This window comes from Perognathus longimembris, chromosome 6, assembly GCF_023159225.1.
Source record: "Perognathus longimembris pacificus isolate PPM17 chromosome 6, ASM2315922v1, whole genome shotgun sequence".
NCBI lineage: Eukaryota > Metazoa > Chordata > Mammalia > Rodentia > Heteromyidae > Perognathus > Perognathus longimembris.
This window is the reverse complement of record NC_063166.1, coordinates 43,867,097-43,878,892: the sequence shown is the minus strand read 5'-3', so window position 1 is coordinate 43,878,892 and position 11,796 is coordinate 43,867,097. Positions and strand designations below refer to the sequence as shown.

The window sequence follows — 11,796 nt, the reverse complement described above, 5'->3', positions numbered from 1 at the left end:
GTATGGTATTGAGGAATTGAACCCAGGGCTTCATGCATGCTAGGCAAGCACTCTACCACTAAGCCATATTCCCAGCCCAGACTCACAGGTTAGTCTTAACGACAAAATAGTACAAAGAATTTGTCCATATCTTTCTCTTTCTTTGTGATGCTCTATTTCTGAGTCACACCCAAGCCCCTAGTTGCTCTCTCAGTACCAGCTAACCAATAGGGTCAGTCCTCTGAAAACCTGCCCACTTAGGGGAAGGACCCCAGGCTATTGACCAGAACATCTTGGCTGAGAATGCTGTTTCATGCAGCAACACAGAATCCCACACATCCAAGAAACAATGCCAAATTCTGGAGGATTAAAAAAAAAAATTGGGGCTGGGGATATAGCCTAGTGGCAAGAGTGCCTGCCTCGGTATACCCGAGGCCCTAGGTTCGATTCCCCAGCACCACATATACAGAAAACGGCCAGAAGCGGCGCTGTGGCTCAAGTGGCAGAGTGCTAGCCTTGAGCGGGAAGAAGCCAGGGACAGTGCTTAGGCCCTGAGTCCAAGGCCCAGGACTGGCCAAAAATAAATAAATAAATAAATAAATAAATAAATCAATCTCCGGCTGGGAATATGGCCTATTGGTAGAATGCTTGTCTCCTATACATGAAGCCCTGGGTTCGATTCCTCAGTACCACATATAGAGAAAAAGCCAGAAGTGGCGCTATGGCTCAAATGGCAGAGTGCTAGCCTTGAGCAAAAAGAAGCCAGGGACAGTGCTCAGGCCCTGAGTTCCAGCCCCAGGACTGGCAAAAAAAAAAAAAAAAAAATCTCATGGTTTTTTCATTTGTTACTTTTATAGGGATTTTTCTTTTCTCCACACAGAATTATTCTCCAGCCTAGAGCACAAAGCCCTCCAAAACATGGATAAGAAATCCCTTTCTGAAATTAGAAGCTGTTAGTAAGATTTTATGTAGAAAAGTAGCTGACATGTATTTGCAGAATAAGCCCCAACATGTAATGAGTTGCAGGGGCTATGTTTTCAACACAGAATTGTAGGCAGGTTGCACAGTGAGGGAGAAACAATGACTGCAGTTAAAATAACAACTAAAATCCTAATGTTCTGTCTGATATTAAATAAATGATCTGAGACTGGGGAACTGGTGAAAATCTGTTTCCTTATGTACTAAAAACAAGCTAGATGACTTATAGGAAGGATTCCTTTCAACTCAAATTCAGTAACCCCAAACAAGCTTCTGCAAACACATAGGTATCAGCATCTAAAGCAACACTAACAGTCAACAGACACAATGACTGGTAGATCATCTTGTCCCCTACCTTTGCCACACCACTACCACTGCCATCACCCCAAAGGCTCTCCAGAAAATATTCTTTTGGGAGAAGAGATGGTATGGGGTTTGCTATCAGGGACTCTCCCTTGCTAAGCTGGGACTCTACCAATCGGCCAAACCTGTAGCCTTTTTTGCTTTATTTTTATTTTTTGTCCTGGGTGGGACTTGCACTCTGCCTGGGCACTCTTCCTGAGCATTCTTGCTCTACCACTTTGAACCACAGCTTCACTTCCAGCTTTTCTTTTTTTTTTTTTTTTGGCCAGTCCTGGGCCTTGGACTCAGGGCCTGAGCACTGTCCCTGGCTTCTTCCCGCTCAAGGCTAGCACTCTGCCACTTGAGCCACAGCGCGGCTTCTGGCCGTTTTCTGTATATGTGGTGCTGGGGAATCGAACCTAGGGCCTCGTGTATCCGAGGCAGGCACTCTTGCCACTAGGCTATATCCCCAGCCCCCACTTCCAGCTTTTCTAATAGTTAACTGGGAGCAAGAATCACAGCCTGCCTTGGCTGGCTTCAAAATACCATCCTCAGATCCAGCCTCATGAGTAGCAATTCTTATAGATATAAGCCACTAGTGCCTGCAACTTGCTTTACTTTTCAGATAAGGTCTTGACTTTATAACCCAAGACCTGCTTAAACCCCAGCCCAGTGTAGCTAGGATTAGAAGCACAAACCACCATACCTGGCTTCCTGAGATAGTGGGAACCTCCTTCCCCCCCCCCCCCCCCCCAGAGATTGATCTTGAACAGAGAGACTTATTTCTTCCTTCCATGTAGCTGGGATAGTTGGCATGAATCATTCTGCTCAGCTCATTTTTTAATACTGGTCATTCACTTAATAAAACACCCAAGAGACTAACACTGCTCTAAGTACTAGAGAGAGGTGAGTCATATACAGGGTTCCAGCACTCATGAAACTAGAGATTCCTCAGGGAGACAGAATTCAAACACATAATTCCAATCTGAACAATGCTACCCTACAAAAAGCTATCCACTTACATATTTATGATAGAGTAGAACTGGGGTGGGAGGTAAGGTTGGTTTCAGAAAAAGTACTGAGGACCTTAATGACAAGGAAGCAAGCATGGGAAGTCCTGAGCAAACAGGGCTTCAAATGTAAGCCTTCCTGCAGCTTTGGAACAAGCACTACAGGCCAGGATCTAGCTTACTATGTGCTTTCCATCCTACACCACTCGTGATTTCTGACACACTATCACTTACTGTGATATGTTATGTGTTGTGATATGTATTATTCAACAGTAGTTAAAACTTATTGGGCACTATGTGTCAGAATGGAAGCATTTTAGAAAGGTTGATTAATTCACTGAATCTTCACCTTAATCCTCATGTAGGTACTTCCCATTTTGTAGCCAACTGGACTGAAACAGGAGCTATAAGATCTTTGGAGTTCACCATACTAGCAACTATCCTCAAATTCTAGCAGATTTGCATCTCATCATTTGAGTGCCATAATGTCCACAGGGAAGTTTGTCTTAAGACTGAGATGTACGAATGAAAAGGGAAGGGAAGATCTCACGAGGCTACACACTTCTCAGCTTTTTTACTTCCTCCTTTTCAAGAGGCTGGCTCTGGCTTTTGTTTTGGTCTTTGCTTCTAGTGACATAAAACCTCTTTCACCAGTGAATGAGATTCAAATCATGTGCCTCTTTCCCAGGAGAAATCGGACCTTTATTTTCAGTTATTAGGAAGAGTAAGAAACATCACTGGCTTGGTGCTAGTAGCTCATGCCTGCAATCCTAGTTACTAAAGAGGCTGAGATCTGAGGATTGTGGTTCAAAGCCAGCTTGGGCAGGAAATTCCCTGACTTTTCTTTGTTGTTTTTTTTTGGCCACTTGTGGGGCTTGAACTCTGGGCCTACTGGGGCTCCTTTTTGCTCAGAGGTAGCATTCTACCACTTGAGCCACTGTACCACTACTGGCTTTTTCTATGATTTGAGACAGTCTCACAGACTTTCCTGCCCAGGCTTTGAACCACAATCCTCATATCTCATCCTCCTGAGTGGAGGATTGCAGGCCTGAGCCACCAGTACCAGCTCTGTGAGATTCCTCACAGAGAAAAACTGGAAGTGGCACAATGGCTCTAAGTGGTAGACTCATAGCCTTGAGTGAAAAGGCTCAGGAACAGTACCCAGGCTCTGAGTTCAAGTCCCATGACTGATAAAAATTTATGGAAACTATAGCTTAGATAGGTTAAGTAACTTGCTCAAGGATACCCAGGAAGCAGTGAAGGTAAAATCTGGACTAGTGTCCTTAACCTCCCTACATTGCAGACACTTGCTAGGAAGCTCTCCACAGAGCTCCTATGCTCACTTTCTCCACTTTCCCTTTCTCTTTTTGCAAGTCTATCAACATGAAGTCAGAGTGAAGCTGGTAGTTCACGTTTGTAATCCTAGCTACTCCAGAGGCTGTGAGCTGATGACTACAGTTTGAAGACAGCCCAGGCAGACAAATCCAAGAGATTCTTTTCTCCAAATAACCACCAAAAAGCTGGAAGTGGAGGTGTGGCTCAAGTGGTAGAGTGCCTAGAGCTTTAGCCATGAGCAAAAAGCTCAAGGACAACACCCAGGCTCTGTGTTCAAGAACTAGTACCAGAAAACAAAAGGAAACACAAAACAAAATATGGAGTCTAGTTGGGGTGGAAGCTGGCAGAATGCTTCCCCAGTATTCTGTCCCAATGTTCTGTTTCATCTGTTACAAGCCTGCCCCATCCTATACCTCCCTAAGATGATTGAGAAGCTCATCCTTCCACATCAGTTTTCTAAGAATGTCCTAGAGAGGCTGGGAATATGGCTTAGTGGTAGAATGCTTGCCTAGCAGCATGAAGCTTGGGTTTGATTCATCATTACATAAACAGAAAAAGCCTTGAGTAAAAGAAGCTCAGGCGCAGTGCTCAGGCCCTAAGTTCAAGCCCAGGACTGGCATCATCATCAGCAGCAGCATCAAAAAAATTTCTTTATCCTCAACAGCCTTCTGATCTCTTCTTCAAGGATACTCTCGTTGGCCAAGGTTGTTCGTTTCCAGTGTTACTCAAACAACAGAAACTTGCTGAAAGAAGAGGGAGTGAAATTAAAACAATAAATAATACTGCTTGCATGGAAGGCTGAGGCAGGAGAAGTCAAGAATTCAAGACTACCAGACTAGGTAGCATATTGAGACCTCAACTCAAGAAACAAACACAAAAACAAAGAGAAAGAATAAGTAAGTTTAATAGGGCTACAAATGTAGCTGAGTGGGAGGACAGTTGACTAGCATTTGCAAGTATCTGGGTTGGATCCCCAGAATAGCAAAAAAAAGAAAAACTTTTAAAAGCCTACATAATTTGATATGAAAAAATATCCATGCTTTCCCCAAGCATGTTGGCCTGGGGAAAAATTACATATCTGTAATTTTTAGCACTTGGAAGGCTAAAGCAAGAGGATCACAAGTTGGAGGCCAGACTGGGGGCTATGTAGCAAGATACCAAATACGCTGTATCTTGCTAAATAAAAGAAACGAGAGGTGGGCACCACTGGCTCATGCCTGTAATCTTACGTACTCAGGAGGCTGAGATCTGAGGACTATGGTTTGGAGCTAGCCCATACAGACTAATTTGTGAGATTTTTATCTCCAATTAGCCAGCAAAAAGCATCAACTACATATGTAGTTCCAGTGGCAGAGCACCAACTATGAATGGAAAAAGCTAAGTGAGAGAATAAATGAGTCCTTGAATTCAAGCCCCAGTACCAGCTTTTGTTGTTGGTCATGGGGTTTGAACTCTGGGCCTGGGTGCTGTTCCTGAGCTACTCAGCTCAAGGCTAGAACTGTACCACTTTGAGCCACAGCACCACTTCTGGTTTTCTGGAGGTTAAATGGAGATAAGAATTTCCTGCCTCGGCTGGCTTTGAACTGAGATTCTCAGATCTCAGCCTCCTGAATATCTAGGATTATAGGCGTGAGCCATTGGCACCTGGCTCAGGACAATGTTTCTTTTAAAATTAGTTTTAGGGGGCTGGGAATGTGGCCTAGTGGCAGAGTGGTGCCTGCCTAGCATGCATGAAGCCATGGGTTCCATTACTCAGCACCACATAAACAGAAAAAGCCAAAGTGTTGCTGTGGCTCAAGTGGTAGAGTGCTAGCCTTGAGCAAAAAGAAGCCAGGGACAGTGCTCAGGCCCTGAGTCCCAAGTCCCAGGCCTTGGGGGGGCTTGGGGGGGGTAAATTAGTTTCATAAAAGCCAATCCCATGTTTTATAAAAAACATATATCCATATATGTGTTCCTTAGTAAGTATGGAATAAAGTCTGGGAGGATATACATCAAATGTTCAACAGTTACCTCTGCAGAACTGGAAGACAAAGAACAAAGATGACCTCGAGAAAGATATTATTTTTTTTTTTTGCCAGTCCTGGCACTTGAACTCAGGGCTTAAGCACTGTCCCTGGCTTCTTTTTGCTCAAGGCTAGCACCCTACCACCTGAACCACAACACTACTTCTGGCTTTTTCTAAATAGATGGTGCTGAGGAATTGAACCCAGGGCTTCATGTATGAAAGGCAAGCACTCTACTACCAGGCCATATTTCCAGCCCCAAGATATTGTATTTTTAAAAAACTTTTTAGAGACTTAAAAAGTTTTATTAAATGCCTGTCCAAAAGTGACATAAGATTTCAGGAGTCAGACCACAGGCTGGGCTGCAATCCTATGTACGTTTTCCCATGTCACTGGTGATGACAGGGATGCATAATGAACAAAGCCCTTGGACTTCCCTTGTAGCTGGTATACACCACCATCTTCAGCCACTGTCTGAGGTGAAGGCTCTTGAAGGGCTACTGAGCTACATTCATAGCTCTTATTCAGCCTGGTATGGTCTCAAACTGCTATCCTCATATCACCGAGGCGCCTCCCAAGTAGCTTATACCACCTCAGCTGGCTAATGGCGCATTTGGATAACTGCTTAGAAAAACCTATATTCTAGTGAACAGAACTAGTGTTCAGAATTTTGAGAAGCCCAGGGCTGGCATATGTCAGTAACTAGTGAAGATCGAAACTTCCCTCTTTCAAGAAGATAAAATGATGCAACTGAGCACAAGTCCTGCAATCAGTCATATCTTCAGATCAGACTTCACTGACCTGTCTTTACAGAGATACTAAACATAATGTTAGTTTCCTTTTCTTTTTACCACCAACTAATGGAGAAACCAGGCATTTCTATGTGGGCTTTTGATAAATTGAGTTTCTTTTAGGTGATAGAAACCACATGTGAGACTTTTTGACCTCAGCTATCTGGTGACTTTAGTGATCCAGAACTACTATCACTAATAATATTCAAAACTTTCATTTGTGAAGGTACCATCACACTTGTGGCAGTAACGTTAATTTCTTTAGGTCTATTCATAATCCTTTTTTCTTTGGAAAACCTTTTCTTGAACATCATTTGCAGCTGTATTTTGGCAGCCTGGCTTGTGTTCCTTCAATCAGATTTGGATTGGTAACCTTCTGTACTGGAATGATTTACTTTCAGTTAATTTTCTCATTTTCTTGAACTCTAAAGGCATTTGCTTGGATAGAAATGAAGTCTTTCGGCTTTTTAAAGAGTATTAAGGTTCGTGAGGCAAAAAGCTCTGAATACCACAAAGATCAGCCATGTTCTTTTTTTTTTTTCTTTTGCCAGTCTGGGGCTTGTACTCAGGGCCTGTCCCTGGCTTCTTTTTGTTCAAGGCTCTAGCACTCTACCTCTTGAGCCATAGAGCCACTTCTGGCTTTTTCGGTTTATGTGGTGCTAAGGAATAGAACCCAGAGCTCTGTGCATGCTAGGCAAACACTCTACCACTAAGCCACAGGCCAGCCCCTCAGCCATGTTCTTTAGGCCACAGTAAAAGAAAAGTCAAGCTTAAGGGTGAGAAGTCTCATGACTCTCAGCAGTGGATTCTACTTTTGGACAGATAAAGACACATTATAAAATTCTGTGCATACACTGCCTAGTAAGAAGGCAGCAGTTACAAGTAATGAATAGAACATAAAAAAAAGCTGGAAGTTAATACGATTCCTTTCAGAAACTTGAAAGTGTATAAAGAAAAAGTAGTAGTCCCATTGAAGCATATTTCTTTTTTTTTGCCGATCCCGGGGCTGGAACACTGGGTTTGGTCGCTGTCCCTCAACTTTTGCTCAAGGCTAGCGCTCAATCACTCGCACTGAGCTACTTCTAGCCAACCTAGTGGGTGTGCCCAGCCCCTCCGCGCCCAGGGTCCGTCCACGCCGGTGCCCGCCCCTCCGCCCCACGCTTCCGCGCCAAGGGCCTGTCCACGCCGGTACCGCCTGCCCCACGACGAGCGCCCCACCTGCAAGTTTGTCTGCAGCCATCTTCCCGCCGCGGCTCGGGTTCTTCCCTGCAGGTGGCGTGGCCCTGACTCCCGCCGCCGGGCTGGCCGGGATCCTGAGACCTCCACGGACACCTTAGAGTCCACCCCGGCTCCGGGTCCCCCGGTTCCGGCCTAAGGAGCGGGACGATGGCGAGCTGAGGAAGTGACGGGGAAGAGTACCGGTCGTCTAGCAACAGCTACAGCGTCCCTGCCAGAGAAGAGCCAAGGTCCAGGCCACACACAGCTTCCGCTCCACGGTGTCCAGGGGGAAGCTACTTCCGGGGCGGGACTGGCCTCGAGCGCCGCCCGGCGTGGGAACTGAGGCCTGGCCCCGCCCCACGTCGGCGTCTGCACGCGCCCGCCCCCGGAAATGCGTGTGCGCGTCCGGCCGGATGTGCCGATTCCCTATTCCCTATGCTCGACTGGATGGGCGGGGGTGCCTATTTGGCTGGTCAGAAGGGCGGCTGCCGGAAGTTGGGGCCCGCGATTCTCGGTTCCTCACACTTGTTGTATTTGGTGTTATTTCTTGTGTGTGGATCCTAGGCGCTGTCCTCGAGCTTTTTGCTCAAGGCTAGCGCTCTCTACTTGGTCCACAGCTCCACTTCTGGCTTTTGGGTGATTAATGGAGAATTTCACAGGCTGCGCGCGGGTGGCTCACGCCTGAAACCCTAGCTACTCAGGAGGCTGAGACCTGAGGATCGCGGTTAGAAAAGCCAGCCCAGCCCGGGCTTGTGTCTTACCTTTAAGCCTAAAGTGAGTTGACCTCCCAGCTATCTAAGATAATCAAAACCAAGAAAAATTCGGAGAAAATACCACAGCCCAAAACAAATTAAGAAGAGAGGAATAAAAGCAAAGCTGGGACTTAAACAGAAAGAGAAAAGGAGAAATGTGTTTAGTTAATCAAGATGCACCAAACTGAGTGCTTACAAGTGACTTTTAATAACTTGACCATCACAATTTAGGAACCATCTTTGCCAGTATTCTATATATCCTATGCCTTCCTAAAATTTTTTAAAGTTTTTTTTTTTTTTTTTTTTTTTAAAGTGGACACCAGCACCACCTCCTTCACTGTTGGGGAATTCCGTGGACGAGTGCAGGCTCAGCACTTGGCACATAATTGTCAGGGAAGCCTGGTGACCGCGTCTCACACCTGTAATCCTAGCTACTCAGTGTTAGGTCCTCTCCCTGAGGGCTCCATGTAGATGCCCCCACCTCATTAAGTCTCCACCCAGTTACCGTTACCTGGGTAACCTGCCGACCTGGAGGCAGTTACCTCCTCTTTCCCTGAGGTAACATCCTAATCTACCTGGCCACACCCCTTGCCCCTGCCCTAGATACAGTTTGAAGCCAACATGGGGCTGGAAAGTCTATGAAACTTTTTTTTTTGCTGGTCCTAGGACTTGAACTTAGGGCCTGGCGCTGTCCCTGAGCTCTTTTGCTCAAGGCTGGTGCTCTACCACTTGAGCCACAACTCCACTTCTAGTTCCTGGAGGTTAATTGGAGATAAGAATCTCAGACTTTTCTGCCCAGGCTGGCTTTGAACCTTGGTCATCAGATCTCAGCCTCCTGAGTATCTAGGATTACTGCAGTATCCTGGCCACCCAGGACTCGGGCCCACAACAACAAAGTCACCAGCATTCAGTCAATAGGGCTAGGAGTCTATTTAGCTGTGTACAGCATCTGCTCTCCACCATGGGGATGGTAAAGGACAGCAGTGAGCCACACTGCAGGGCTGGGTTTGTAAAGGTAGAAGCTATTCATTCTACAGCAGGTGGTCACGTAGCAAGGGGTTAACGCAGGAGGTAGAGCAAGTCACAAATGGGTTAAGCAAGCCATTTACAGAAGCAGAATTTTGCAGTCAGACTGACCTAATATCAACACGACTGGACCCATGCTTCCAGTCTGTTGTTTTGCTTGTCAAGTTGAGATACAGAGTCTCTCTCAGACTTTTCTCCCTGGACTGGCTTTGAATCATGATCCTCAGCTCTCAGCATCCAGAGTAGCTAGGATTATAGGCATGAGCCACTGACAGGTCCACCTTCATTTATTTTTCTCTTCTTTTCCCTCCTTCCCTTCCCCTCCCCCTACCTTCTTTCTGTCTTTTGTCTTGCCACAGTACTTCATATCCCCCACCCTCCCACCCCGCATTTTGGTACTAGGGCTTGAACTTAGGTCCCTGTGATCTTGCTGTACTTTTCCAGTCACAGATGATTTTTTCCTATCATTTGAGCCACACCTTCTTTTTCAGTTTGTTTTGTTGTTTTTGTTTTAGTTAGTTAACTGGAGATAGGAGTGTCTTGCATTTGCTGCCCACTCTGGTTCAAACCTTGATCCTCAGATATCAGCCTCCTGAATAGCTAAAGTTACATTTCACACATGAGCCATCAGCACCCAGCAGCTTCATTCCTTTTTTATTGGGGGGGTGGGGAGTGGTCCTGGGGCTTGCACTCAGGGCCTGGGCTCTGCCCCTGAGCCTCTCTGTGCTCCAGGCTAGCACTCTACCACTTGAGCCACAATGCCACTTCTGGCTTTTTCTGTTTATGTGGCACTGAGGAATTGAACCCAGGGCTTCTTATATACTAGGCAAGCACTCTACCACTAAGCCACATTTCTAGCCCTTCATTCCTTTTTATATGAGCAAATAATATGGTATAATAAAGATTTGTTTTTGTTTTTAGCCTTACTATGTAGCATTGACTGGCCTTGAATTTGTATCTCTGCTTCTAGAATTTTGGGTGCCACCATGCCTGACTCTTCACATTTCATCTTAATTAGATGATGGAGATTTGTATTGTTTCCACTGTGTACTATTGTGAGCGATGTTATTATGAATGTCTATATACAAGTGTTGGTGTGAACATGGTTTTCATTTCTCCAGAGTAGAACTGTTTTGGTCATATGGTCACTCCTGCTTCAGCTTTGGTGCTGGTCCTATGGCTTGAAATCAAGGCCTGAACTCTGTACTGGAGCTTCTTTTACTCAAGGCTAGCACTTTACCACTTCAGCCACCAAAAAAAGGTCACATAGACTTTCCTGCCCAGGCTGGCTTTGAACCAGTGATCCTCAGATCTCAGCCTTCTGAGTAACTAGGATTACAGGCATGAGCCATCAGTAATTGTCTCTGGTTTAGTTTTTCAAGGGACTGCCAAATTGTTTTCCAAAATGATTGTATCCTTTATGTTTCCCATAGCAGTGTATGGAGTTCTGATTTCTCTATATCCTCACCAAAGCTTATTATTGCCTTTTTCCTTATAGCTATCATAGTATCTGTATCTGTCTGTCTTAGATCTAAGTCTTAAATAGATAGATATAGCTATCTTTCTATATAGATATAGAGAGATATTGATATCTCCTAAAGTGATATATTTCAATGTTGTTGTTGTGTGTGTGCCATTCAGTGTTTGAACTCAGAACTTAATGTTTTCAGTCATTTGAGTCTGGTACTCTACCACTTGAATCACACCTCCATTCCAGCATTTAGCTTGTTATTGGAAATAACAACATTGCAATAATATTTGCAAGTAATTGCACTGTTCATTCTGGCTTCAAATCTCAATCCTCTAGATTTCAGTTTCCTGTTTAGTGTGGATTGCAAGCATGACCCACCAGTGCCTTTCCTCACTATGCTTTTATTATGAGTTTAAGTGAAAGTTAATGATGAACTTATATTCATATGCTTATTGACCATTTGTGTATTTTTCTTTGGCAAACACTTTTACTTGGCTTATTTGTCTTTTTAAAAATTTGTTTGGGGGCTGGGAATATGGCCTAGTGGTAAAGTGCTCGCCTCGTATACATGAAGCCCTGGGTTCGATTCCTCAGCACCACATATGTAGAAAAAAACCGGAAGTGGCGCTGTGGCTCAAGAGGTAGAGTGCTAGCCTTGAGCAAAAAGAAGCCAGGGACAGTGCTCAGGCTCTGAGTCCACGTCCCAGGACTGGCAACAAAAACATAACAAATAAACAAAATAAAAATTTGTTTGTTTGCTTGTTTGGGCTGATACTGGGGCTTGAACTCAGAAGAACCTCTCACTTCCCATTGGTTTTGTCTTTCTTTTTCTTTTTTCTTTTTTGTTAGTCATGGGGCTTGAACTCTGGGCCTGGGTGCTGTCCCTGAGCT

At 44.9% G+C, this 11,796-nt stretch overlaps 1 protein-coding gene across 5 annotated transcripts in view; it reads right to left on the bottom strand.

Annotated features, from left to right (window-relative positions):
- The window catches only part of Cnot10 (CCR4-NOT transcription complex subunit 10), a 50,437-nt gene extending 42,473 nt beyond the window's left edge, over window positions 1-7,964 (bottom strand). For 3 of the 5 annotated variants that reach the window (XM_048348622.1, XM_048348623.1, XM_048348621.1), the window contains exon 1: window positions 7,657-7,964. In XM_048348622.1, the coding sequence (XP_048204579.1) occupies window positions 7,657-7,678 (22 nt within the window). In that variant the 5' untranslated portion in view covers window positions 7,679-7,964. The remainder of the gene's footprint in view (window positions 1-7,656) is intronic. The other 2 variants (XM_048348618.1, XM_048348620.1) reach the window with 1 other exon arrangement.
- Window positions 7,965-11,796: the final 3,832 nt, after the last annotated feature.